At 41.9% G+C, this 27,332-nt stretch overlaps 1 protein-coding gene across 7 annotated transcripts in view; it reads right to left on the minus strand.

Moving 5' to 3' along the window:
• Window positions 1-27,332, minus strand: part of MARF1 (meiosis regulator and mRNA stability factor 1) — a 39,230-nt gene that overhangs the window by 3,180 nt on the left and 8,718 nt on the right. For 3 of the 7 annotated variants that reach the window (XM_081132915.1, XM_081132917.1, XM_081132913.1), the window contains exons 5-26: window positions 26,660-26,886; window positions 24,806-24,923; window positions 24,095-24,267; window positions 22,238-22,663; window positions 21,878-22,035; window positions 21,640-21,798; window positions 20,459-20,600; window positions 19,602-19,780; window positions 18,294-18,374; window positions 15,644-15,880; window positions 15,395-15,514; window positions 14,514-14,689; window positions 13,074-13,294; window positions 12,205-12,347; window positions 11,907-12,040; window positions 10,623-10,825; window positions 9,737-9,964; window positions 6,047-6,277; window positions 3,812-4,024; window positions 2,584-2,644; window positions 2,399-2,497; window positions 624-794 (exon numbers count right to left, since the gene is read on the minus strand). In XM_081132915.1, the coding sequence (XP_080989041.1) occupies window positions 624-794; window positions 2,399-2,497; window positions 2,584-2,644; window positions 3,812-4,024; window positions 6,047-6,277; window positions 9,737-9,964; window positions 10,623-10,825; window positions 11,907-12,040; window positions 12,205-12,347; window positions 13,074-13,294; window positions 14,514-14,689; window positions 15,395-15,514; window positions 15,644-15,880; window positions 18,294-18,374; window positions 19,602-19,780; window positions 20,459-20,600; window positions 21,640-21,798; window positions 21,878-22,035; window positions 22,238-22,663; window positions 24,095-24,267; window positions 24,806-24,923; window positions 26,660-26,886 (3,900 nt within the window). Of the gene's footprint in view, window positions 1-623; window positions 795-2,398; window positions 2,498-2,583; window positions 2,645-3,811; window positions 4,025-6,046; window positions 6,278-9,736; window positions 9,965-10,622; window positions 10,826-11,906; window positions 12,041-12,204; window positions 12,348-13,073; window positions 13,295-14,513; window positions 14,690-15,394; window positions 15,515-15,643; window positions 15,881-18,293; window positions 18,375-19,601; window positions 19,781-20,458; window positions 20,601-21,639; window positions 21,799-21,877; window positions 22,036-22,237; window positions 22,667-24,094; window positions 24,268-24,805; window positions 24,924-26,659; window positions 26,887-27,332 lie in introns of all 7 variants that reach the window. The other 4 variants (XM_081132916.1, XM_081132912.1, XM_081132914.1 and 1 more) reach the window with 2 other exon arrangements.

Here is a 27,332-nt window from a genome sequence, read left to right on the forward strand (position 1 = left end):
GAAGTTCCTCATCAGAGCAGGGGGCCAGTCCCTCAGGTGAGGTGACACAGCAGAAAGACAGGAGGCCTTGGGCTGAAATCCTAACTGCCACTTCCTGGTCAGGCAGCCTGAAGCCAGACTGATCTCTAGTCACGACACAAGCTCTGCCCGTCACCTAGCCTGCAGAGCTGAGGGGAGCACTAAAGAGGGCTGCGTGCCAGCCCCAGTGCAGGGTCAGGCACGCGGGGAGGGCCAGCGTCCCCTTCCTTCTCAGGCCACTGTGCGGGGTCTGCAGTCAAGACAGAGGCCCCTCCCTGCCCTCTCGTCCCTCATAGAGCCCCGTACCCTTTGCAGCCATTCTGGAGACTGCGAGAGCGGACATGGATGTTTGGTGACGAGCGTGCCTCCTTCACCGCCCAGCTACATCACCCCTCAAGACTCACTGTCATCCCCATGCCTGCTCCCCAAGCCACCTCAGGCTCTGAGCCCAATTTTGGAGGAATCCTGACAGGAAAAGAGGGTCCTGAATACTCGGCACAGGTATTTTGTGCCGGGAAAGGTACTGTTTCTCCACCTCCATCAAACATACTGGCATGCGATTTTATTTAAGCCCACAGAGAAAAGCCCACGACAGTGCATCCTACCCGACGGTTCTTGAGGTTGTTCCTCAAACTGAATGAGATCGGCAGACTGAGGGATGACAGGATCTGGTCTCAGCTGAGGGGACGGCAGGCAGGAGGGGACGGGCGCACACAGGAGGTCCACGGGGGAGTCGCTGGTCAGGCGGAGGAGCTCCTGCTCCGTCTGACAGGGCCCTGCACAGAGAAGGCAGGCTGTGGCTCCACTCGGGAAGCAGTCTATACAAGTCTGTGTGGAGGCCTTCTTTCAAAGCCTTAAACATGAGTCAGGCAGTACTCGGGAACGTGAGGTCAAACAAAAACAAAGCCAATAACAGAAAGACCTGGGTCTCTCTTTGGTAGGTGAAAATACATAAGCCAGCTCTCCCCTGAGGCCCCACCTGAGAAAAAGGGTTCCACAGTCAGCATCCAATGGAGGGAAATAAAAAACCCTTAGAAAGGGTATAAAGTTTTGGGTCCAAGTTCTATCACTTCCTAGCTGAGTGATCCTGGGTAACCTACTTACCCTCTGGGAATTTTAGTTTCTCATGTTAGAATGTAGGTAACTACTGCTAAGGCGGTTGTGACAGCTGAGAGATGAGTTACATTAAAGTGCTTTATAAAGTGTAAAATGTTATGTAACTGAGTTATAAACACAGAACACAGTGACCTGCAGAGCCAATGAGGTTAAAATTCTCACACATAACAATGGATTCAAAATAAAGTTAAAATTATTATAGAATTCAAGCAAGCTGATATCTATCTACAGAGATGGCTCCACATAAAATCTAAGTGACTCAGTGTTGTGAAGAACGTTCATGAATGACTATCAAGTCTTTCCCAGGGATGTCCTATGACAAAGACTCTCCTTGACCCAGTTTTGGGCTCCTCTTAGCCCTCTTCTCCGCTAGATCTTCAATGTCTGTCCTGTCCTTACCGAGTCCCAGCAAGAATCTTAGGAAGTCAGTTTATCAAGAATCCGCCAGCCATGCCATCTGATCAAGTTCCTCATTCCCCTCCCACCCCCACCCACCAACACCGGGATGTCTAAGTCCTTGGCCTGCTTTTAGCAAAGATCCTTCTAGATCAGATCAGCTAGAATCCCCCTACCCTTGATGTCTCCCCTTGGTGATTTTCTACCCACCGATGCCCTCACTCTGCCCTCTGACTGTAAATCCCCACACGTCCTTGTTGTCGTCAAAGTTGAGCTTGATCTCTCTCCCTAGTGCAACAGAGGGGACCCTATTACAACAGTCGTGAAATACTGTTTTTTGGGTTTTTTTAAAATCCTCACCCAAGGATATTTTTTCCATTGCTTTAGAGAGAGAGAGAGAGAGAGAGAGAGAAACATCAATGTGAGAGAGACACATCGACTGGTTGCCTCCTGCACTTGCCCTGACCATGGCTGAGCCTGTAGCCGAGGTACATGCCCTTGGCTGGAATCAAACCTGGGAACCTTCAGTCCGCACCGACATTCTAACCACTGAAGCAAACCAGCAAGGGTGTGAAATACTGTTTTAACAAGTGTCAGAATAATTTTTTCCTTTAACATCTGAATTGGGTTGACCTATTGTCATTTGGGGGCTGCCAACATCCCTTAAGAACCTTAACCAGTCAACTATAAAATGTAATCAAATGTAGGCCAGTTTTTTTCTCTGTTATTAACCAATTACTTTGAAAAATGTATGAATACCTAGACTTAATTAATGAAAATGACCCACTGATGTCCCTCCTACCCCATCCCCACTCCGAGCCATTTCTGCTAGAATTTCACCAGCTCTGCTTTGTCTGTCCTCTCTTACCATCATCACCTGCTCCAAGTTTGAGTTCCGGGGCTGGGCAAGATTTGGGCACCTCCAGGATATGCTCAGCAGCCGAGGGCCAGTTTGAACTCAAATGACCTAGAGGACAAAGAGCATCTGTCAGAGGGAGAGGTCAGTGAGGGAACCGGGATTTCTGAAGGGACACGGGATGGGCGCTTACTTACTTTTCATGTCATTTTTTAACACTACAATTCTCTTATGACCATGTCCTTTTATCCAGACCACCTGCACACAAGACATACTCCTGGTTAAGCAATTGAAAAGGAGGGGAGATAAGCCCTAAAATTCAAGAAGAATGTGACCTATGTCTGCCTTCAACGTACTAGAATTTAAAACTGAATTAATGCCAAGAAAAATTTTCTATACTCTTTCTTTACCTTTTAGAGCAATAAGGGCTGGCAGAAACATGTCCCTTATAAAAAGCTGTGTAGTCTAAAAATCTTGAGACTCAGCTTTAAAAATATTCTTTATGGCTTTTAAAAAGACCATCTTCCAAACACCAGCTCTGGTCTATAAATGAAGATAATTCTCACATGAGAGCCCTTACTATTTTTTCTAGAAACTAAATATACCCAAAAGAATTCATGGAGATCTCGCAGACCCCTCAAACTAAGTTCATTATCCTAATCCTAAAACAAAGTCCTCTACCTAATAATGCTGCTCTCCATCTCCTCAGCCAAGCCCTGGGCTCCCAGTGCTCTCCCACAGGCACCTGTCACCAAGGCCCTGATCTCAGCTCCTGTGTGTCCCTAACTACTTCCTCTGTTATTTTCATTCAGGCTCAATCCCTTCACAACACTCGCCCTGACCTGGGCAATGGCCAGAGTCCTGGCCGAGCTCCTCTCTCCCGTTTCTCTCAATTCTCCAAAGCACAGCAGTGACTGTGGTGTTTTTCACACGCAAACTCCACGCTCCTCCCTGAGTGCTGCTTCTGACCTGGAGGAGCAAAGCCCCATAACTGAGCTCTTACTTCCCTGTCAGGCATCTGCTCACACCATCCCCTCTACCTAGACTGCCCTCTCCCCTCTTTGCCACATGGTCAACTCCTACATATCCTTGACAACTCGGCTCTGGTACCCCCATGCCTGCCCACAACTCTCATCAGTGTACCCGCTGGGGGCTGCACTGACATGGACTCATCACCTGCTGGGGTGTCCTGACTCTCCAATGCCCGACACCTTCCGGGGCAGGGTCTAGGACTTCCTCACCTGGCATATGGGAATTTAAGAAAGGTTTGCAGCGTGAAGGAGAAATGCTAAAACCATTCATCTTATGCAAACTGTATGTTATGGAAGGATCTGTTCAAAACACCTGCCATTTCCTTATTCTGTTCAAGAGAGTAAGCCTGTGGCTCTCCAGAAAGACTCTCTAAGAAGCTAATAAAACACCCACCTGTGGAATTGCTCCCAAGAGCTCCTCTACACTACTGAAGCCATAGGCCTTGGGTTGCACTGCTTCTCCGACATACTTGGAATAGGCCACGGAAAACTCATGAAGGAAAAGCTGCTGGTAGTGGTAAGTACGAAGTAAAGACCGCACGTTCTTAGCAAACAAATACAGACTTGTGAGCTTCACACACTCCTCTGCCTTATCATTAGTGAAAACCTGGTCCAAGAGAAAGACGCAGCATTAGACACTCCCAGAGTGACTGCCCCCGCCACCTGAGAGTCACAAGGTGCCAAGTCAACCTGAAAATGGACAATAAGTCAAGGAGGGGGAGGGATGCACTTGAGGATTTCCTTCCAAAGAAAGCTGAAGCCTTGAGCAAACCTGAGTTCTATTTTCAAGTCTAAAAATAGGCAGAGGTCTGGAGAAACAGTGTACCAGAAAGGAAGGAAAGTGGCAAACCTGGGGCCTCAAACAAAAAGACTGGCATTGAGGGTAGAAGGCAAACGTTTAGGGAGACAGAGCTACATCAGGCCTGGGGACTGAGGCCACTCAACCTCATTTCCCCAAGTGGTGTTTCAAAGAACACCGTGGTGCAGGTGACAACATTAGCATTCTCTTAAACAACAAAATCAACAAGGGAAAATAGCCCAAAGCTCTTCCGTTCTCAAGTAAATTAAGCAAATTTCTTTACCATAAACCTTTTCAGAATCTTTAGCATGCACAGATATTCTGCAAGAGAAGGGACATTTGCCAGCCTCAGCGGGCCATGGAAAATCTTTTGTCTTGAACATCCACTTACATTGCCCAGAACTGATGTTCATATAACAGGTGATTAACAGAGTTCAGAAAATGTTGAATTTGATATTGTAAAAGAAAGCCCAAGCTGGACAGCAGTTAAAGCAGCAAAAATAGCCTTAGTATAGAACTGGGCTCAATTCCAAATACAGTTGACCCTTAAATAACACAGTTTTGAACTGCATGGGTCCACTTATATGTGCATTTTTTTCACTCAATACCTGTACTGTTTTTGATCTGTGGTGGGGAGTCCACAGGTGCAGAGGGCCAACTGGATGCACTGATCTATGCCATTTTACACAGGAGACAAACACCGGCAGGTTTTGGTATCCACAGGGGATTGGTTCCTGGACCCCCTGTGGGTACTGAGGGACAACTGAAGTCTTTAGAAAGTCAAAAGTCATATGCAGATTTTCAACTGCGTGAGGGGTAGCATCCCTAATCCCCGCCATGTTTTTTATTTTATTATTTTATTTTATTTTTTGCCCCCCATGTTTTTTAAAGGTCACCTGTATAACAAAGAAAAATGGGGATTTATAGCCAAGGGAGGAAACTGCTGGTGGATGGAAAATTCCTAACTGACATTCAAAGTTAAGGTCTAGTCTAGAAGGCTGCTCAGGGGAGCCCAACTAAAGTTTGGCCAAGGAGAGACTTTCTGTCAGTACCTTTTAGTTATTTGATTATCAATCACATGGTTATATGAGAACAATGGTATATTATTCTTTTTGTGTATTGCTGTATTTTATTGGTTAATATCCTATTTAGAATCACTTTCTTTTGGGTGACCATTTTAGGCTTTTGGTATTCAGGTTATTTTGGCTTCATAAAATGAAGTAGTCAAGCTTTGTATCTTTATTTTCAAGTGGTTTAGAATATTTTTTAAGAAGTTGGAGTTATTTATTCTTTAAGGGTTAGTTAAAATTCAATTGTTAACCAAACTGGTCCTGGTGCCTTTTTCAGTGGTATAATTTCAATGACATTTAAAGTCTCTTTTGTGGTAACTGGTCTAATTTTTAACTTCGAGTCAATTTTGATAATTTTCCTAGGATCTTATCTCTTTCCGTAGTATCTCCAACAATTTTCTAGTCCTGGAAGTGCCATTCTTGAAATGCTACCTGGGTGACCAGCTAGCCAATTTTCCTTTATGACCTGTACCTACCTGACTGATAAGTTGCATGAAGCCACCATATAATTGCTCTAATTCAGAAAGCAGTAATAGAAGCAAAATCCAGCCTGGAGCAGGACAAAAGCCCCCCAGTTCAAGAATCAGGGGGCTAGGGTTTTTGGGCTGGCTTGACATTTAGGCAGGGTGCCTCTGTCTGTCCAACAATAAAATGACCAATGGTCCCTTCCTACACCCTCTAATCTAAACCACTAGTTAATCCAGGAATACCCAATTGAAGTTTCATTACGATGGTCCTAGAGAACCATTAGCATTCATACCTCAACTAAATAAGGCAGACTCTTCAGAAGTTCAGTCAAGGTCATGAATCCATATTCAAGAGGGTTGAGAGGAGTGCTATGGGTAGCTTCATAATGTCTCTTGAGCTCATCAACAGAAAGATAGGTGGCTCCTTCCCAGGACATCAACAATACCAGCAGCTGGGCAGTGAGAGAGCGCAGGGACTTGCGGTTGACCAGCTGGATCTGTTTGCCAGATTCCGTATCAGTAACCTGGGGAAAACAGAAATTCAAACTTATCCAAACTCAAGAGAGACAACCCGGATCACACCCTGCTCACCAAGTTTCATTCTGGCTAATGAGACCCACAGAGGGAAAGTCTCTAAATCTTTCTCTTTAATTGAAGTAAAGTGAGTGGGTTTGTTTGTAGCTTCTCTGGGACACTAGACCAACACTTCAGGTGAGGCTGGAGAAATTATTCTCTCCCTTCCTGCTAGTCCAAAACCAGAAACTTCCATCAATACCACCCCCTCTTAGGACATTTTCTCCACTGCCCCCTAAAGGAAGGAGACAAGACTGGCCAGCTGCCATCACTGGTCCAAGCTTGTGAATTAAGGGTTGCTGTGCCGGGTGGGGGTGGTTAGACTGCAGGCGACACTCCACACCGATGCTCTGCAGACATGACTCACCACACGTGTCCCAGGGGATAGACTGGGGAGGTGATTGAAGGCCCATTCTGACTACAAGATCCACTCTAACTATAAGGCAAGCCGCAATCTTCTAGTCCATCATTACTTGCCAAAAAGCTGGCATTTTCAGTTCTGACTATGTGTCTACTTCTCCGTTGTTTCAGGTTCTCAAGAAGATAAAGGATTTCAGTTTTTAAGCACATCAGGAGGGAAACCTCGCAAAAAAGACACAGGTTACCATTTGGGAACCTAGCAACTTGTAAAGGAACAAGCATTTGGTGACTGAGATCCACAGGTCTTGGGCAGGGGTGGACGAGTCTGTGAATTGAACCTTCAATGAAATTAAAACAGGCAGAGCTTCAGTATACACACTGCTTAGACATTGGCAGGCAAACCGGTATTTACTACTACAGCTGCTTTTCCATGTTCCTGGCTTTCCAGTTGGGGTTTTAGTTTGTTTGTTAATCCCTCACCCAAGGATATTTTTTCCATTGATTTTTAGAGAAAGTGGAAGAGATTGGGGGGGGGAGGGTCAGAGGGAGAGAGAGAGAGACATCTTTGTGAGAGAGACATCTATCGGTTGCCTCCCACGCGTGCCCCAACTGGGGCCGAGGATCAAACCCACAGCCCAGGCACGTGCCCTTTACCGAGAATCAAACCCTCGACCCTGTGGTGTGCAGGCCGGCACTCTACCACTGAGCCACATGAGCCAGGGCCCAGCTGGGGTTTTGGATCCTCGGAGGCAAGGAGAGGCGGCTGGCATTTGACCAGACATCCCTATCAGTGTGTCTTTGGTTCTGACGTTTCCCTAGAGTCAAGACAGGAGACTGGTGGGTAGACACCCCCCTCCACTTATCAAGATGACGGATTTGTGGAGATTTATACTACACATTTCGTGTGCAGGCATGAGGTTTAATCAATCAGTGTTATAAATCCCGGGGAGCCCGAGTTATCTTCTTAAATGCCCAGACCATTACTATTACTCCAGCCTTTTAAGGAGTAAAAACAGAAACCCACTCCTTTGATGCTACTTAGATACATCTCTTGCTTCTCAACCCTGGCTACACATTAGAATCACCCAGGCCGCTTACAGAAAACGCCAATGCTAAGAGCACACTCGGGCTAATTACTTAAGAATCTCAGAGGCAGGGGTGAAGTCCAGGCATTGGAATTTCCTGGAAGCTCCCCAGGGGGTTCAAGTGCAGCCAGGGTAGCCTCTCCCATCTTTCCCTGTCTCCACTGCTCACAGCCAAGCTTCCCCATCATTCACCCTTATTTGGCAAAGTCTCTGGTCATGGCTTAGTCTTCCTCTCCACCAAGGCCAGCACTGCCATTGTCCTGGGTGACTGAGCATCCCAGGGGGCATGTCCCACATCACGCCCTTTCAGTGCCTCAACTTTCGCATCTCCTGTGACATCCTTTCTACTTGATTCCACTCCAGACTCCCATTCCCAGGGTCACACTTGGAATATTGTCACTGCCCACTTCCAAAATAACTCATTCAAACCTCCCATGCATCCTGCATGCTAACAGGAGGCTAAAGCAGACATTGGGTGGGAGAAAAGAAAGATTCGATTCTTATCTTTCTGCAACTTCACCAGCATTGACTCCTATTTTCTCCCCTTTTTCATCCATCTTGGCACTGATAGGCCATTAATTCATTAACAATCATGTCAACACTCCAAACTCCTTTGTCCCTATGCCTTTTTGTTGTACCCATCTGGCAAAATCTCACCTCGAACCCAACTATCTACTTTCCTGGAGCCACACCTAAGCAGCCATGCCACGATTTTCACCAAAGTAAGCCTATGAGCACAAACTTCCAGTGAGCTCTCCATACTCCCAGCAGCCCTGCCTGATTTCCTGGTCACTCTTCCACTTACCACCATGACAATTCCAAACCTTCTCCATGCTCTTCAATCTTGAATCCTGTCTCTCTCTTTTTCTCTCTCTAAGCAGTTGCTCTCACCTTCTACTTGACAGAAAAATAGCTCTTGGAAGGTAACTCCCTCCTTTTCCTGGTGACAAACATCACCTTTACCTGTATCTGCATCCACCCTACATCCCTTCCCTTTTATTGAAATGAAAATATTGATATCTGAGCTGTCCCTCCTTCCACTGAATGACAACTCCTGCCTCCTCAGGACCCTCGCCCATCACCCTTTCTTGTCTTTGTATATTTATTTTCTCTCTCAAGTAGATCCTCTCAGTAGCTCTTGAACATGCTCACTTAGCTAGATCCATAGGTCTCATTAGCCCTGTGTCACTTGCCCTCAGTAGCATGAGATGCTGCTGGCCATTCCTCCTCCATGGTCCTCAATGCTCCACACTCCTGGTGTTCTTCCCACTCTCCAGCAGCTACGTCTGTCTCCTGCAAAGGATTTTCCCCCTCCACTCGAGTACATAAATAGATTCTTTCCAGACCTGTGACTGAGGCTGCCACCACTTAGTGCTTTCCTTTCCGTTTCCTCCTCCCTGTAGTGAGTTTTCTTGGTTCTGGGGTGGATGCAGCTTGAAAACTGTCCTGCTGCTCTGCCTAGGGCTGGGAGGCTCAGTCAGGGAAAGGCAGGGAAGAAGAGGAAGGTACCCTTTCCAATCCAGTGTTACCAGCAACAATGGCAACTCTCAGCTAGCTTGCTCCTACATCTACTCCTTAAGTAAGTCAGAATCTGGAAGGGAGGAGAGATTTGTGATTAGTCTCCCCGAAACTTCAGAGATGAAGGTCTGTTTAGATGGATCCCAACTTCAGGCCAGCAGCACCGAGACCGATATAACTGGGAATAAACACCCTGGGACAAACAGTGACCTCACCAGTTCAAGACACAACTTTGACTAGGCCACTAATAAACACACAAAGGCAAATCCGAAATCTAAACTGCCAAACCTAAGTCATCTTCTATTATCTCATAAGGTATTAAGGACACACAAAGCAAGTTGTGAAGCAGTTAAATGGCGTGACGTGTGCCTAGAAATGCTAAAGCACAAATGAACACCCAATGAAGATCATGCTGCAAGTGTTATTCCATGAAAAAAATCTGTTTACCTTCACAACATGGCAGAGCTTCTGTGTTAAAGCTGAAACTGAGCTGACATCATAGTCTTGGAGACGAAATGTGTAACCAAAAGTTTTGGCGTATTCTGTGAGCAGATCTGACATCATAAGGCAGTTATCTTTTTGGGAACGAAGGAGTTTAACAAACTGGGCAGCTAGAGCTTTGAATCGTTCTACCTCTGTCAAAGTGAGGACTTTTTCTTCTCCACATTCCAATACCTTGGAAACAGAGGAGAAGGAAAGGAACACTGAAAACGTTAGGACTACTTTTGGAATTAAATGGCATGAAAATGTATAGTAACTAAAAAGCGCTTTGGTGTTCTTTAATGAATATAGTTTGTTTTTCAAGATTAAAAAGTTCTGGAACTTGGTTGCACAATGATGTAAATATATTTAACACAGCTGAACTGTACACTTAAAAATAGTTAAGTAGATAATGTGCATCTTACTACAAAATTAAAAAAAATCTAAACAGCACTTTGAAGGTCAAAAATGGTAATATTAATAAAAGTCAACAACAGAAATCTGGTTTAAGTTACCAACAACTAAACAGCTAATCATTTGTATCACCCCCACCCCATGTACTAATCCCCAGCTCCAACACAGAAATTTGAAAAGTATGGAGCTAATGAAAGAATAATCAATTTATAAATTTAAAGTATTTAATCATTTTTTCAATAATTACCCTAAAACAAGTTTGAAGAATGATTTATTTCTATATTGATATAAGAAAACACAGTTACCTAAATACTAATGAGCCAACAACATAGCTTCTCTAACAGGATCAAAATTTGAAATATTTCTATTTCATAACTCCCTACTCTGGAAAAAAAAAGTCCCCTTATATTGTTCAGGAAAATAGAATTCCTTCACTTACTTGTAGAATATTGGGTATGGCTTCAAAAAGTTCAAGTAGTTTGGTAAACCCATAGTATGAGAGTTTGCACTGCCGGCCAAAATGGTGATGGTAAGAGGGGATGAACTTATTAAAGGGCATCCGGAAATGGGGCTGGTGCCTCAGCAAATCAACAACATCCTGGGAGAACTGTTTTGTCCTTTCTATTTCATCCTGGGTACGTTCTTTAAAAAAAACAAACCAATACAAGTCACAATCTTCTTCTACCCATTTGTGCTCAATATTATTACTGTAGTTAGTCCTATGCACGGATTACAAGAGATATTATTTTCACCTTCCAAACACAAACAACCTAAAACAAACACACTCCTCTCTCTTTGCAGATGGTTTTCAAACTCATTCAAAGGCAGAGTACCAGGAGTCAGAACACTATTACATATATAATGAAATACACATACACACACATAGACACCTATTTAGCTGCTTCTTATAAGCTAGAAATAATTTCTCTAGCCACCCACCATGCCTCACCCTCACCCCATACGAGCATGACCACACAGGCCTATTATTTCTATGAAATCACACTTCTGAATGTTCACATGCTCTTTGTTTATTCATCTGCTATTCACTTAGTATTGCCAGCAGAAATGACTACCAGGCGTCAAAAGTTTAACAAAAAAGATGGGAGAAAAAGCTTAAACTTAAGAGTTTTGTTTCTATTAATTTTAAAACCAGAATTGGGAAAAGACTGACATTACTCACTGTAGCTGTGAAATGCTATGATTTCATGGACACAGTGTTGTACAGGAGCACAGGTTAAGAAAAGCACTGATGAGTAATAGTGGGAGAACGTGACAGCATGCAGATTTAATTTACCTATCCTCTCTCAGACCTCAACTGGAACTACTAAATGTGAAAGGTAACACAAAACAGTGATTTGAGTTTTCTTTCCTTCTCAGGTGTGTGCTGTAAAGTAGCTCAGACTTAAAGAGACAGGAACAGCCACGGCCACTGACTCTCAGCTGGATAATTACGGCACAGACGGCCTCAGACAGGCTCCAGAGGCATTTTAAGAAAGTGCTGGTTATGCCTTTCCCCTTAGAGTGGATTCTAAAACACTAGCTTGCTTTTCTTCTCAACAAGTGGTTCCACCTACTCGGAAGAACCTGGGATCCACTGCACAACGGAGCAGTTCTCACACTGCACTTTCTAGGGAATCCATGAACAAGGTGGAGAAAGAGGCATCTTCCATGGTTCCATGTTAAAATGACCACTGAGACAGACACTTTCTCCCAGTCAACATACCTCTTTTGGGGATACAAATCACCATTTCGTTATCTTGATGGGACAAGCTGATGGTTGTGTCTGGAATCTCTGAAACGATGTCGATCAACTCACAAACCCCATATTCGGTGACTTCCCAGTCCTTTGAGAAACACCTAGATTTTAACCATGGAAACAGGTAAAGAATGAGAAATAGTGCTTGTCAGAATAACTGTAAGTTTTCCAAAAGAATGCTTAGTAGAAGTTAGGTAATTCTTTAAAATTTAGGGGAAGAAAACATTTAAAAAGAATTTTTTTTTTCCCCTTCTCATCAACTCACCAATGATAAGCCTGAGAGAATTCTCTCATAATGACCTGTTTGCTGGCCTGGGATTTGAGAAGTTTTAGTAAATCCTGAGTAAAGCGCTTCACCTGGGCTCTGTGTGTGAGGGTCAACAAACGTTTGGAGCCCATTCCAAGAATCTGCAAATCAAAACTTGGATTACTTATATGCATAAAACCTTGGCAGATACTTTCTTGCTGCTGGCTTTTCTCCGTTACCGCCTCAGAGGATAACCCCCCTTTATGTATGAGAACTGCATCTGGGAACACAGGTAGAACAACAAACTAAACGATCAAAATGAACAACTGCTCAGGGCCTGGGACCTTTTTCAGCCCTGCACACCCTTCCCAAATAGTCATGAGTAGAGAAACAAAAAACATGTTATCAGTCTGGGCAAATAATTTGTCTCTAAAGGACAGCTAAAGCTTTTTAGGCCATTTTACTATTATAATAGTATAAATTAATAGGCAAGGACTTCTTAGGAATCAATGCTAGGCTCCAGGCAGTAACTGGTCTTCAACTCATATATAAGAAAGGTAAACTGTGTTCACAGCCATTCCCACGTAACAGTGAACATTTCTGGAGAGGTATGTGCTAGGAGGAGGAAGGTCAGTCTACAGAGATCAGAAGGAAAATAACTCTTAGTGCTCTAAGGACTTCCTTTAACTTGGAAGCTCAAAACTTTCTAAAAAAATTAAGACACCCTGCGTATGTTTTCTGTACTACAAAGAAAGCTTGTACTGGATGTTTTGCTCTGAATTGGTGTAGGAATTAGATTACCAGCTATCCTAGTTCTTTGGCTGAGATAGCCAGAGTCATGAAGGAATATTCCCATCTTTAACCAATAATCCCTTAGTATTCTTTACCTGCAACACATGAGGCACTGCTTCTAATAATTCAATCAGCTTGGAATATCCATAGTCTGATACTCGGCATTGCTTTGCAAAATGATGATGATAGGATGGGATGAAATTACTAATTCGCATGACACAGGATGGTTGGTTCTTCAGTAAGTCAATCACTTCTCTACTGAACTGGATGAGCTGAGGGTTGCCTACAGGACTCTTAGAACGTAGAAGCCAAGGGTCTAGATAGCGGGGAGAAAAAAGAACATGCATAAGATACAAAGCATGACTTCATCGGCTGAAAGACAGGTAGGTAACTAACCCTGAGCTTCCTTGCTTGAGTTCAGTCATGATCAAGCAAACGAGACCAACTAGCTGCTTTACTTCTCAGCTTCTATTCTCAGGTCCCATATAATTAACAGGCTAGCCCAACTTATTTATGGGCTGGCAAAGGCTTTCCCACTACTTCTCAAAGTCAAGTTGCCAATGCAAAGCATAGTTCACCACAGTGCTAACTTAAAGCAGAAGTGAAAATACACAGGAAGTTTCCAGCTTATAAGCTGGTTGTATTTCAAAGACCCACTTGTAATCTGGTCGCATGGAACATACTTTCCCACCGGAACAAAGTTATAAATGGTCATCAAGCAGGTAGCCCAGAAAAGCCTAGTTAACCCATAAAGAAGCTGAACATTGCCCAGGAAACCATGTAAAGCAATAACGTAAAACTACCATGATATAAAACTAAGAAACTGATTTTTGCATTTATCTTGAATGTTCATATAATTTAACAGCATAATATATGGAACCCAGAGTGGTCTAGGACTGAGGTGAAAGGCAGGAGGTGGGTAAGAAGCTTTGGTAGAGAGCTCCCTGGTTATCCATACCTCTCTTCATATAGGAGATGGGGAGGTGGGGGAGAAAAGGAGGAAGTATTGAGGGCCAAAGAGAAGGAAGTGGAGGTATAAAGGCAACAACTTGAAGTGTTGTTCCCAGGTAGCAGGATTAGACACCTGCAACTCAGGGGATGCCCAGGACTTAGAAACTCACCTAAATCTAAGTCCAAATGTCCTGGTCCTTTAAAGTTAAATCTATTTTCCCATTTATCAAAGTCAGAAATGTCAAGCAAATTGAATTTCAAAGGTAAATCTGCATTCAGAGATATTTCCTTCAAATACTTGAACCTCTTTTTAAAAGGACAAGTCAACCAGCGAGTCAAAAAGCTTCACAAAATTAGGTAGCCAGAGACATTTGTTACTGTGGAATTTGGGTTTTAAATTTCTTATATAATTTATGCTGGTACTTTCAAAAAGTCTGGTACTACCAAACCTTCCCACTTTAGAGAGCTGTTTTTAAAAGATTAAAGGAGATACCCATGGTCCTTTATATCTGTTTAAGATAAAAGCCAATGGCCTTCTCTAGACATAGATGGTGGCTCAGAAGGACCAAACACCTGACACCTACCTGTGTTTGGAGGAGGGGGCCTATTGTGAATCCATTTCACTACCTTGATGCCATTCTGTGAAGTGGCAATATTTACACCTGGAACACAGGTGATGAGGTGTTCTAAGGGAACAGCCCCTCGGTTTTCCGGCAATACTTCTAGTTCCCCAAACTCTGAGGCATAACAATCTGGAAAGCTGAAGTAAAAAAACAAAAAACAAAAAAAGTCAATTAAAATAATGGAAAAGCAAAGCACCTGCTAAACAGAAGCCTTTATTTTACTGTACCCATTAATAAACAATTTAAATGTCCATAATCTGGGTTTGGAGTTAAAATTAAGGTCACTGGGAGTCAATCACTGTGGAATTTACTTCTTTGATGCATTCTGATGGTACCAGAAATTCCTGGACAAATTTCCAGCCAACGGGGTTAAAAATAAGGCAACTGGATTCCAAGTCAGTTATTCATTTGCTTTAATGTATTGCAGGCTGTAAGGCAACTTAGTCTTGCAATGGCCCTTGTACTGTCTACCAGATGACCAATGGTGTGGTTCCATGAACTTGCAAAGAATACTTTTCTCTCTCAGATTTTGAAATCTACAACTGTCTGAGCTTGTGCATACTCTCATAGCACTTGTGCATACTTCTATTATAGCACTTACAATCATCTCTTCTATGCAGAGAGGAAAATGCCCTACTCATGTTTGTTTCCAAAATTCAGCACAAAAATTAATACTGAGTAAATAGGCCCATTTCAGATATATTTTGACTAAGAGGCTAAGGACACTAGGATGAAACATTCCACAATACTTGCATGGGGAGAGGTGTGGACAGAGAGGGAGATATTCTATAAAGAGGAGAACTAAGGCATCATGTCACAATGGTTTTGACATGTTCGTTCACCTTAATAAAGGCACAGTGCCCTCATGTGTCTGCAGAAGACTATGAACCTGGGGCCCAAATGTCTTCAAAGAGAGAATCACAAAAGGAATCTTGTAACAGTCTGGATCAAATTCATGTTCACTGTAAAAAAGAAAACGAAACAGTCAGATGACATTTCCTAGTGGTCTAAAACAGTAGCAAGGTTATTCTAAGAGATATTCCATGACCTTAAACAAAAGGATTGTTTCTGAAGGGAGATGGGCGTTATACCTGAAATCCTTATTGGAACAATGCTGTCTGCAGACAGGATCATGATATTCTAACTCTTCAAATATAATTGGGCTGCCATTCGTTGAGGAGCCGTCATGGGACTGGGAAGACCCCAAGGGGCTCTGTCGAGCTTGACTACTGGGTAAGAGACATACCAGTCTTCCATTCCCGTGTTCACGGATTGCAACTGTGTCTGTTAATTTATATAAATCTGACACATTCAACTTGTGTCCAAACCTAGAAGCAAGGAAAAGGAGATGCTGACTTAGAATGTTTTTCTTTGATTATACAGAAACATATGTACTGTTTAAGTAAAGGGCTACAACCAAGAATAGTGCCTCTGTTGCTTCAAAAATAAAACTGGAATAATTCTACTACAAATTCATTATCAAACCAGTGATGCTTGGCAGTCCTTCGAGTCATCTGGGCTCACTGCCCATTACGGTTATATCATTTGGTAGCTACCCCCTAACTCTCATGTAGCTTCTGTAAATGCCTCACCTAGTTTTCTGAAATGGGAAGCTATCTTATATGACCTTGTTCACTTTGGCTCCCCCCTTCACTTCCAATGCCTCTATATAACCCCTTACCATCTCTGCTCTGCTGCCTCAGAAGATGTATACATCTTTCCAGCTACCACCTTGCCTTACCTACGACTCAACCTGACAACCCACACTTCCTCTGAGACTGGACCTCCTATTCCTCCTCCTGACCTGTGTCTTTCATACTTGGAGCTTAAAGGCACAGACAGACTCTGAATCATGGCAGACAGATCTGAGCTCATATCCTGATTCGACCTGTATGACCTTAGTCAAATTATACAATCAGTCTGGACTTTAGTTTTCCCATATGTAAAACGGGGTGATAATACCTATGTCACAGTATTGATAATAGGATTAAATGTGATTATGTATGAGCCTGGCATGCAGCATCTGTTCATGAAATGATAGCTGCTCCAATGGTTTCTTCCCTTATGCTCAGATTTCCCCTCTACCAAAACCAGTCTCACATCCTCTCCCCCTCACTCCTACTCTGCCCCTCTCCTACAGAAGCACATTCTGCTGCATGCTCTCACTCTCACACTCTCATCTTCTCAAAACAGCTGGCCTCTCTGGAGTTGCTTCTCCTGTTTCATTGTCCAGTCTCTCCAGGATTTTATCCACAGGACGCTTTAGGGATGGTTCTCAAGTCACCAGTGGTCTCCTTCTTCTCCCCAAACCTCATGCCACTGCCTCAATCCCCTTGATGTTGCAAGCCACCCCACACCTCCTCTGGGTTCTCCCTCACGGCATTCCACCCAATTCTCCTCGTTTCCCTCCCTCTTCTCTGATCTTATCCGCTCCCATGTCTTTCATGATCACCCTCAGGCAAATGACTGCCTTATCTGGGGAGTCAACTTCTTTTCTGAGGGATCCTCCAAATGTGCAGAGGACAAACTAAACTCTCTGCCCAGATATTCCAATAGCTCCTTAAATTCATGTCCAAAACCAAGATAAAAAACTTGTTATACCTCTTGAACATGTTTTCTTTGTTTCCCTATTTCCAGTTTAGCCATACAACCATCCTCCCAGTGCAAAAAAAACCCTCAGAATCAAACTGACCTCTACTTTTTACCTTGCCTACTATATAAAACTAGTTACCAAGTCCTGTCTCACCAAAAACTGAAGATTCTGTGTTATCTGGTTCCTTCCGTTCCAACAGCATCTGCTCAGAACCGGGACTGGTGCAGCATTCTCCCCTTCGTCTCCACTCCTCTCCTGTCCATTCCATCTCAGACATAACCGCCACCAGAAGAGTCTGCCTGAAGCACGGTCCCTGCCACATATCCCGCCTCATTCCCCCAATGCTCCAGGATTCTCATTATTCACATAAATGGTCAGGCTCCTGTTCTTTCCATCCTCCGTATCCTCAACACGTTTTCCTTTTAATGACAGTTTCTTTGTTCTATGTAATAATTTGTTTTCCCTTCCCTTCCAGACATAAGCTCCTCAAGGACAAAGGCTGTGTATTCCCAGCTCTGCACCGTCTACTGAGCCTCAGCCTTTCACTCCACTGATACTTGCTGAGCATCTACTATGTGCTGGGTATTGAAGATAGTGTTGGGCCTGACCCAGCCCTTACTGTCCTGGAGCTTACAGTCTAGAAGGTGCTCAAAACTGTTCACTGGATAAATAACAAAACTGATTAGTCAGTTAGAAAAAATGAAAATACAGACTTGGGGACTGAGATCTAAATTTAATAAAAATGAAAAAAGTTTTAAAAATGTATGTTAAGCCCTGGTCAGGTGGCTCAGGTGGTTGGACTATCGTCCTGTACACCAAAAGGTTGTGGGTTCGACTCCCAGTCAGGGCACACAACCAAGGTTGTGGGTTCAATCTCCAGTTGGAGTGTGTAAGGGAGGCAACCAATCAATGTTTCTCTAAGAAATCAATAAAAACATGTTCTCGGGTGAGGATTAAAAAAAAAAAAAAAAGTATGTTAAAATCAAAATGTAAATTTGAACACCACTGTCTTTGTCTCATTTCCTCCACCAGGCTGCAAGTTACTTAAGAGTTATTACAAGTTTTATGCCAATCACCAATCAGTATTAGAATTCTGGAAGTCACAAATCAGTATTAACTAGATCAATGAAAAAATAAACCTAACTTACTTTTTTTCATAGATATCTGTAAATTTTAAAAGAGGCAGACAACAGGCGGGAGCGTCCTGAAGAACAGACATGGTTTCTGCACTGTAAGACAAAATCTTAGAGTAAAAGCTGTTGGAAATCAACAGATGATTTCCAAGTTGCATTTAAAAAATAGAACATAAAATTACCATAATCAATACATACAGTACATTATATACATTAGTATATGTACATATACAAAATAAATAATGTATACACAAACAAATTTACCAGTTTCTAATATGTCAGAATTTATTTTCCAGAAAAATTTGAGGAAAGGACTTTAGGGAGAAGGCAATTAAAGAATATTAAATCACACACTGAGATTTTTCTCTAACTCAAGCATAGGGCTTTCCACCCATACATCGGCAAGACACCAACTACTCAGTAAGACAAGCACCTTGCTAATTCACAGCAAAAGGCAGAAGAGCTTGAATGTCTCCTGCTACACTGTGGTTCATATGTTAGAAATACGGGAGTGGAATTCCTGTAGTTGAGGATACACAATTGAATATGGTATCATCTCACTTATGGTTTTAAAAAACAGAAAGGCATCAAAAACACTTAAAGGGAAAACAAAAAGCCAAACTGTTAAGAGTGACTAGCTCTGAGTCATAGGATTATGGATAATCCCCCCTGCCCCACTACTTGTGTTTCTGAATTTTTCAAATTTTCTTCCACGAGTATTATTTTTATTCGGGTGGTGAGGGGAACAATTTATAATAATGAAGTACACATCATAGTGAGTCCTGTTTTACTAAACTCAAAACAAGGAGAGCCAAAGAATCAAAGCTTATTCTCAATAAAACTCACCACCAGATTCCTAAGATTGGTATAGTCGTAATGAGAATTACGGAACTGGGTGTCTATTTGACATTATGGATACATCTGCAAGTTGAGAGCTTGTAGATCTACCCTCTATAGACTAACCCACTTTCTACTAAGATTCATAAACTTTTATTGTGGAGGTCTACTATTTTTAGAAGCTGCCTGGATCTGCGGCGTATTATTTCACTCCTAAGTGCCTGCCAACCCTAGGCTGTGCTTCACCTTTGGTTAATGACTTGAACAAGAGTCAAATTATTCTACCTAGATTATTTCTAACTTATTTTTTCTAACTTCTGGTTTATTTCTAACTCTATCAATTCAGAATAAGCATTATTGCATATGTAATCACCACAAGAAGGTTGGGATTGCGATAAAATCTATTTTTATGATTTACAAAATTATTTCAGGGCCAAAATGTTATTTCCTGAAACAAATGGCTTATTTATTTATTTATTTTTTTACCTCAGTAAAGAGAGTGATTTATTAGCAGCTCCTGTGGCAAGTGAGACCAGGATCTTCTTGCTGCCAATTTTGTATCTGTGGAGGCTAGTCACCGCACTGATTGCTTCTTGTAAGTTTTCCATTTGAACAACAGCTTTGAGCTGATAATCCGTGTGGGGGCTGAGCTCGACACTCTTCACCTACAGCAATGAGAAAGAAAACGATGCTATGTCTTAGAATTTCAATACACATTTGTGGACTTCAGTGAAGAAACCTGTCTGCATCCTGCTGACTGGAACTAAGTGATCCGGGATGAGTGACCTTCAGAGACGTGACACTGGTCTGGCCTGCCTGTGTGGTCTGGCACGCACAGTTCTCTGATGCAGGCTCGGAGGCCAACACATGCAAGGGTGTTTAGGGCTTTTCTCCCAACCCTGCAAAACCAGGGGCATAGCTATTTTAAAAATCTGGAAAAGGTGCATTTTTTTTTCTTTTTTTTTTTAGCAAACTGCACCGAAAAACTGAATCAGATACAGTAAGATATTACTGAAAACAGCCAATGTAATTTTAGAATCCTATTTCTAGATTTTAGCAGCAAGAGCTAAGTAAAACTCATCATGTTTATTTCCCACAGTGCCATTTAAATCCCTGCCCATGACTACAAGTGCTTCTCTGCTAGGTTTCTTGCTCTTTGGGGCTGTCTCCTAAAAACTGGATGGATGGCACTACCAAGAACAGACCAAAGGAAGGAGCTTGAGCTTGTTCATTAACACTTGTATCCTGGCTGTGGATATATTATGGGTGTTGAATTAAGGTTCTCTCGATTTGAAATGTCAGCAAAGGGTAAGGCAAAGGCAAGAACAAGAGTGAAAGGTTACCTTGCCATGCCTGGAAAATGCTTCCTGCATGAGCTGCTGCAGCTCCTTCCGGGATACTCTGTAGTCTATGTTGCTGATCTGGATGTCAGCACCATTTGCAAATGGGTCTGGGCACTCGGCACCAATGCTTGAATTTGCAACACTGAAAGCAAGAGGGGACGCTCTGTTTAAAAGGTTTTGAGACATTCTCTGGCTTAAGACATATTGAGATTATTTTTAAAATGTTATCCTAGTTAGTTTATGTCATTTAGGCTTTGTTTGAAGCTATATACAGAGCTTACCATAATGCAATTTGTTTTTCAAATGTGTTTTTGTCTTCCACATATACTGATTTAGACTTACTGTCAAAAGTACTATCTGTTGACCCCATATTACCAACAAATAAATCATTCTTTCATTGGATAATTTAAAGCTAAAGGCAGAAATTAGAGGTAGACCTAATAAATTAATTTTCCACTTTGGGCATTTATTCTTAGGAAATTAGCTTGTGATACCACTGTAAGTCATTTAACCACCCCCAGCTTTGAAAAAGCTAGATATTCTTGCTCATATGTTACATTTCTTCTCCATGTAATAGAAAGAAGTTTTGTGTAAATTTTTAAGTGTACTTTTAGAGGTCCAAAGTCACCTTCTATAGTGAGTCTTCACCAACTCAGCAGAATACCTACAATGCTAGAAGGAGCTCCTAGGATGCAACATAGCCTTATGACTCCTTCTGTGTTCCAAGCCTCCAGAATTACTCAGTGTGAGCTTGGAAAGCTTAGATAAGGTAAGTGTTATAGAGATCATTACAGTGGTTTAGAGATCCTTACTTCCTGTAATTATCCTATGAATAAGAATAACCAATGCATATCTAGTTTGGGCCTTTTCCTCAACATGATGAAGCCATAAGGAAATGGCAAGGACCTCTTCAAGTGCCTCCCATCACTGACCAGAAACTCCAGGAAAGCTTCTTTCTCTGACCTCTGCTTATTGATACCCATGTGGATGAGGGAAAGACGGGGAGAAGCACTGCCCTCAAATGATAGCTAAGATTACCTGGGGAAAGGGTGCTGGCAGAGGAGAGATGAGAGACTTCTCTTTTACTTTATGTATTTCTGTACTGCTTGAATTCTTTTACACAAGCATATTATCCTTTCTACTGCACGTAACCTCCCCATGAATCGAGAAGCTAGACTTACCGAGAAGACCAAGACGGACATGTGAGCAGAGAACCGACCTGCCTGGATGCAATCAACTTGCTAAAAGCAGATGGGTAACTCACTTGGAACAAAGTCTCCTCTTTGTTTTTTTTCTCTACAGGAGAACTGGTAACACTTCGGGCACTGAGGTTCTCTTTTCTAACAGAGGGAAAATCAAAGGTCATTTGTTTTCCTTCACACTGGAGAAGCAACTATGAGAAAGAGTAATTCAACCTACTTCGGATTGGTTTTGTAAACGGGTTCTGCCACCCCGGAGTTTTTCAGTGTGGGTGCTACGACACTTGAGTTTCTGTGAGGAGATGCCACCAGCCTCAGGTTACCCTGCTGGGATTCACTGTTTCTAGTACCAGTCTTTGACTCCATGCGGCACAACTCCTTAAAAGAGATAAGCGCAGAGGAGTTGAAAATTTAAGTACCCAGGGTGTATCAGACCCCATACAGAAATCACGTGACTCTGAGTATCATCAAAAATGAAAATAAAGAAAGGAGACGCCAAGAGCAAGCAGGCCTATAAAACACAGAGACAAAGAAACCAAGCCTACCATAAACTTCAGAAAGCAAGAGGTACCACAATTACCTGTAAACTTTTCACATTTGTGTTTTTTGCAGCAGATCCAGAATTTGCCTGCGACCCTTTTCCAGGCATGGCTTTGGCACTGGAAGATTGCTCACTTGCATCTTTGATGAGGCACAATTTTGGAATCTTAAGTTTTTTGGGAGACTTCACTTTATCAGTAATTGCATTTGAACTATTTGTTTCACAAAGTTCTTTATTTTTTGGAGTAAATGACACAATGATCCTATTTCCAAAGACATCTTCATTTTCCATTCGCTTCTGAGCCCGTTCTGCACTATCTTGGTTTATGAAGCGCAGGATTGCACTGCAGCCTGTGATGCTCAGCACTTTCCCACCACAATTATCGGACAGACGTCTGAGCCTGTTGCTGATGCTCTTGCCATCTTTATTTGCTGGTAGGTTATAAACATAGAGCAGAGTGTGGCACTGCTGACACAGAGGAGAAGTGTTACAACAAGTTAACTCAAGGGCACACATTCAATTACAAGTTAAGAACAATGAGTGATCTCCAACAAGCTAGGGACCTTGGGGAGAGTTAATGATTTAGGTGAGAGAAGGTGAACTTATTTAGATCAAACATAGGAAAAATGTATCTGAAGTTATCACTCTAGTGAATGAAATTGGCAAGATTCAATGTTCTGAATAATGTTTTTTCTTTTTAACCATCAAGAATAAGGATCTCTATAGTGGGCAATCTTTCACCTAAAATACTACATTTAGTGCAAACAGAAGCAGACAGGGAAAAAATGCAGCTATAGCCAAAAGACTAAAAACATAACGAACAACAACAAAAATTAATTAGGAGGGCGGCTCCAAAGACTGAAGTAGGGTCAGACTCTGGTATCCCCAACTGCGGATAGTCCTTAGCATGTGTTTAATCTCAGCTTGTTCTGGGTATCAGGGAATGCAAGGGGGCTAGCAGCTCAAGTGCTTGGATCAGGGGCCCTGGGCCCTAGGCCCAGTCTCTGCTCTGCTGCAGTTAAGCTGTGTGACCCCTCAATGAACTGCTTCCTTTTTCTAAGTGTTGACTTTCTCCTCCCTAAAATGAGGATGTTGGATGCGATCATCTCCAAGGTACTTCCATAACTCTAAGTTATTTAATTATGTTAAAATTGCACTTAATGTATGGGACTGCCTACTCTTCCACTTCATCTACACTACAGCTCCTGTCCATCGTTACTATTTCTTTAACAGTTACACAAAATATTCTCCAAGCATCTTAAACACAGTTCAGCACTGCAGTCAACATTCCTGCCCCAAATCAAGACAATCAGAAACACTCATTCTGCTGGAAATATGCTCACATTCTCCTATCATGAGGCTTAACAGGCTACAAGTGTCGCAAGGACCATTCCTAATTGTGCACTTGCACGACAGGAGTGCAACTACAGAAAATGGGCTCAGAGGCCTGCTGGCAGCTTACAGTTTAAATGCCTGAAAACTGGATAATTACTCTGTTTATTGGACTCCAAACACACCACTAGGTACGAACCATCACCATATTCTTTATCCAAAACACCTGAAAGCAAAAGGAGTAATAACTCTTATTCCATTATTTCTATCCACCTGAAACAAAGCATTGTTAGCTTTGGAGACACTGGCCAGTGGCTGCTGGTAAGGTAAATCTAAAAGTCAATTCCCTATGACATTTTAAAAAATAAAAACACTATTCATACATATCAAGTCTGTGTATATTTGTGAGAAGAAATGAAGGTTTCTAAGCCTTTTTCAAACTCTGGACAGCCTCCTATTCTAAGAAACAGTGCCCCCAGTCTTGGAGACCCACTCGCTAAGGGCTGCCTTCATTCTCCCTACTCTAAGGCTGCAATGCAGCAAAAGGAATGCAAATTCACTTACTGGCATTTTTAGTGGTGACCTGGGGGGCAAGTCGGAAATGAAGTCTTCAAACCTGATCAGTTCGTTAGCATGATGCAGCAGTGCTTCTGAGGCCTGGTTTTTATGGATCAAAATTATGTGGAAACCATGTCTGTGTCTCAGGTCACTAAGTTCCAAGGCAAAATTGACATCAGCTGAAAGAAAAGATACAGCATAACCCCATCCCCAAACATTAGAAACATGTGACAGAGACAAACTGCCCCCTCCCTTTTTAAAATAGGAGCACATTTGATATCAGGTGAATTAGCATGGTAAGACAATTTACCACATACTTACACTGAATCCCAAGACACATGTTACTTCTAGTAGTAACAAGGAGCAAATATTAATATTTTGGGGAGTGTCAATTTTGAAAATTACTCATCTTAGATTTTTAAGATTAGCAACATTGGGCCCAGGGTTAAAAGCAAAATTATATTTTCTTTTCTTTTTTAAATAAAATTACATTTTCTTTAATAAACTCGGCTCAAAAGGATCCTTACTCAAGTCCAAGGAGAAAATATAGAATTCCATGTAGACCCATTTTCCCCCCTAAACAGTTCTCAGACGTAAGCATAAATATGTCCTATGTATTTCAGACTCTTTGGGGCACATTCTATTTTAACACGTTCTGGCTTCTATGATAATTCCCAGACAATGCATTTAGCTGAAATGAGATGTTCCCACACTTACTCGACACAAGAACCACAGTGGCTGGAGCAGTGTGTGTATTTGCAAACCTCCGGAGACTCTGGCGGAGTTTATCATCAGCAGCATTCTTCGCAGTAGCATTGATGTGGGCAACAGTTACCTGCATTAATTTATAATAAAGGCAAATAAGCAAAGGCTCAGGTGAGAAAATCATTACACATTCTGCCCACATCTTAACAGACTGTCTTTGAGGAAAGACATTCTTTCATTATTATTATTATTGCAACTTGAAATGGAAAAAAATTACAACCACATGTCTATAATTTCAAATTTGGTTCTCCATAAGAATTACCTGGTTCCATTATGACCCCTGCTCTCATCTCTAATCTGCTTGTGCACTTTATCTATCTCCTTTCACAAAACAGGCAGAGAAAAGGAAGTGAAATTTGAAGTAGTTATATATATGAGCTCTCACAAATAGCTTATGCCAACAATTTGGGAGAGGCCGAGATTTGACATATGATTAAAATAAGATTTGAGGCTGATGTCATTTTTCTATGCTATATATACATTACCTACAGCTTTCAGGATCTGGGGTTTGGTTCTGAAGAGGAAAGGCATCTAGCCCTTAAGGAACTAAAATGTGTTTATTTCTAGTAAAATTATCAGGCTCACATATAACAGTCTCTAAAGCAAGGAAAGGTTTGTTTTGAGGTGCCGCAACTACATGCAATACACAATAATTAGTTTTTATAAAGAATATAAATATGTAATTTTAGGCATCAATATGGCATATCAATGGAATTACTTGTCTAAGAGTCAAAAAAATTGCATTCTAGTTCTAGTTCAAGAGAACAAACTTTGGGGTAAATCTGGATTTAAATCTTAGTTCATCTACTTATTGGCTATGGGATCTTTAAAAAGTTGCTTAAGCCCTGGCCAGGTGGCTCATTTGGTTGGAGAATCATCCCTTACACCAAAAAGTTGCAAGGTATGATTCTTGGTCAGGGTACATACCTAGGTTGTGGGTTTGATCCCTGGTCAGGGCACGTATGGGAGGCATCTGATTGATGTTTCTCTCTCTCTCTCTCTCTCTCTCTCTCTCTCACGCTCTCTCTCTCAATCAATGAAAATACATCCTTGGTTGAGGAGTAAAAGAAAAGTCGCTTAACTGCCCTGGCCAGGTAGCTCAATTGGTTAGAGCATTGTCCCCATATGACAAGGTTGCAAATCCAACCCCAGGTCAGGGCACATACAAGAATCAACCAATAAATGCATAAATAAGTGGAACAACAAACTGATGTTTCCCTTTCTCTTTCTCTCTCCCCCCATCTTCTCCCTCTCTATAATCAATTTAAAAAAATTTTTTTAAGTTGCTTAACCACTTGGGTCCTCAATTTCATTTGCATATTTCAAATAATAAATCCTATAAGCCTTGTTCACAAAGCAGTTATGAAAATCAAAGGATATGATGCATACGTAGCCACTATACTGGTATACCACTAGTCACAAACAAGTAGCATGACTGAAAGATGAGACATGATAAATGATTCCAAGTACAGCAGGCCCTCAGGAAATGAAGAACGTCGTTTCGCTCAATGTCATTTTGTTATAACACTGATGAGATGCTGTAGGGACTGAACTCTTGTTTATATCAATTAGCCTATGGTAAAACTGGTTTCATTATATGTCATTTCACTTGAAGTTGAATCTACTGACAACATTAAGTTAGGACTCACTGTACTTTAAAAATTATCTTTTGCTAATTTTCTTTATTTACAAACAACACAAATGCACATTGAAAAAATTTTGAATTGTAAGTCTTTCAAAAAAAAAAATCACCTGTACATATTCTTCTACCATAATAAATTAAAACTGTTTTGTTTTTGTTTTTACCTGGCAATTATTCAGCTCTTGAATAACTTCTTTGTTTTCTTTACTGATATCACACACACAGATGAATTCTGCTTCTCTGTGGCCTTTAAAAAACTTCTCACGGATTCTATGTACAACAGCAGAGGCTGAGCGGCCAGAGGGAACTGAGCAGTTTTCAATATCCCAGAAAACTCCAATGGGGGGTAAGTTTTCCAGCACCTGTCCGGCTAGTGCAACTTCTGGTGACCCTTAAGGAATGTTAACACTTTCAATTACACATTATGAAAAGAAATGGCAAATTAAAATAAGAAGCTACCTAGCATTCTTAGTGGCAGAAAAACATAATTAATGGATGGGTATTAATTTTAAGGGTACCAACCTCACTGGCTGATCTAATAAAACAACCCCAAGCTGCTACAGTATCTCTAGCAATTATTCCTATTTTTCAAGAGAGAACAAATCTAAAGGTTAGGTTGCTTTAAGCCCACAATAAACCATTGCAAAGCATGAGCCATCCTCATGCTGACCACTTATGAGTCTCTGAATACTAACACATAGGTGAATGGACATTGCAGCTCTGGGACCCGATTTTCACGCTTTGCCCAAGCTTGTCTACTTACTCAGTATGGGAGAACAATGAAGAGGCAATGAAAGGTGAAATGTTTACTGTCCTTGATTTTCAAAGATTTTTAGT

Source organism: Miniopterus schreibersii, assembly GCF_964146895.1.
Source record: "Miniopterus schreibersii genome assembly, chromosome: 3".
Lineage (NCBI taxonomy): Eukaryota > Metazoa > Chordata > Mammalia > Chiroptera > Miniopteridae > Miniopterus > Miniopterus schreibersii.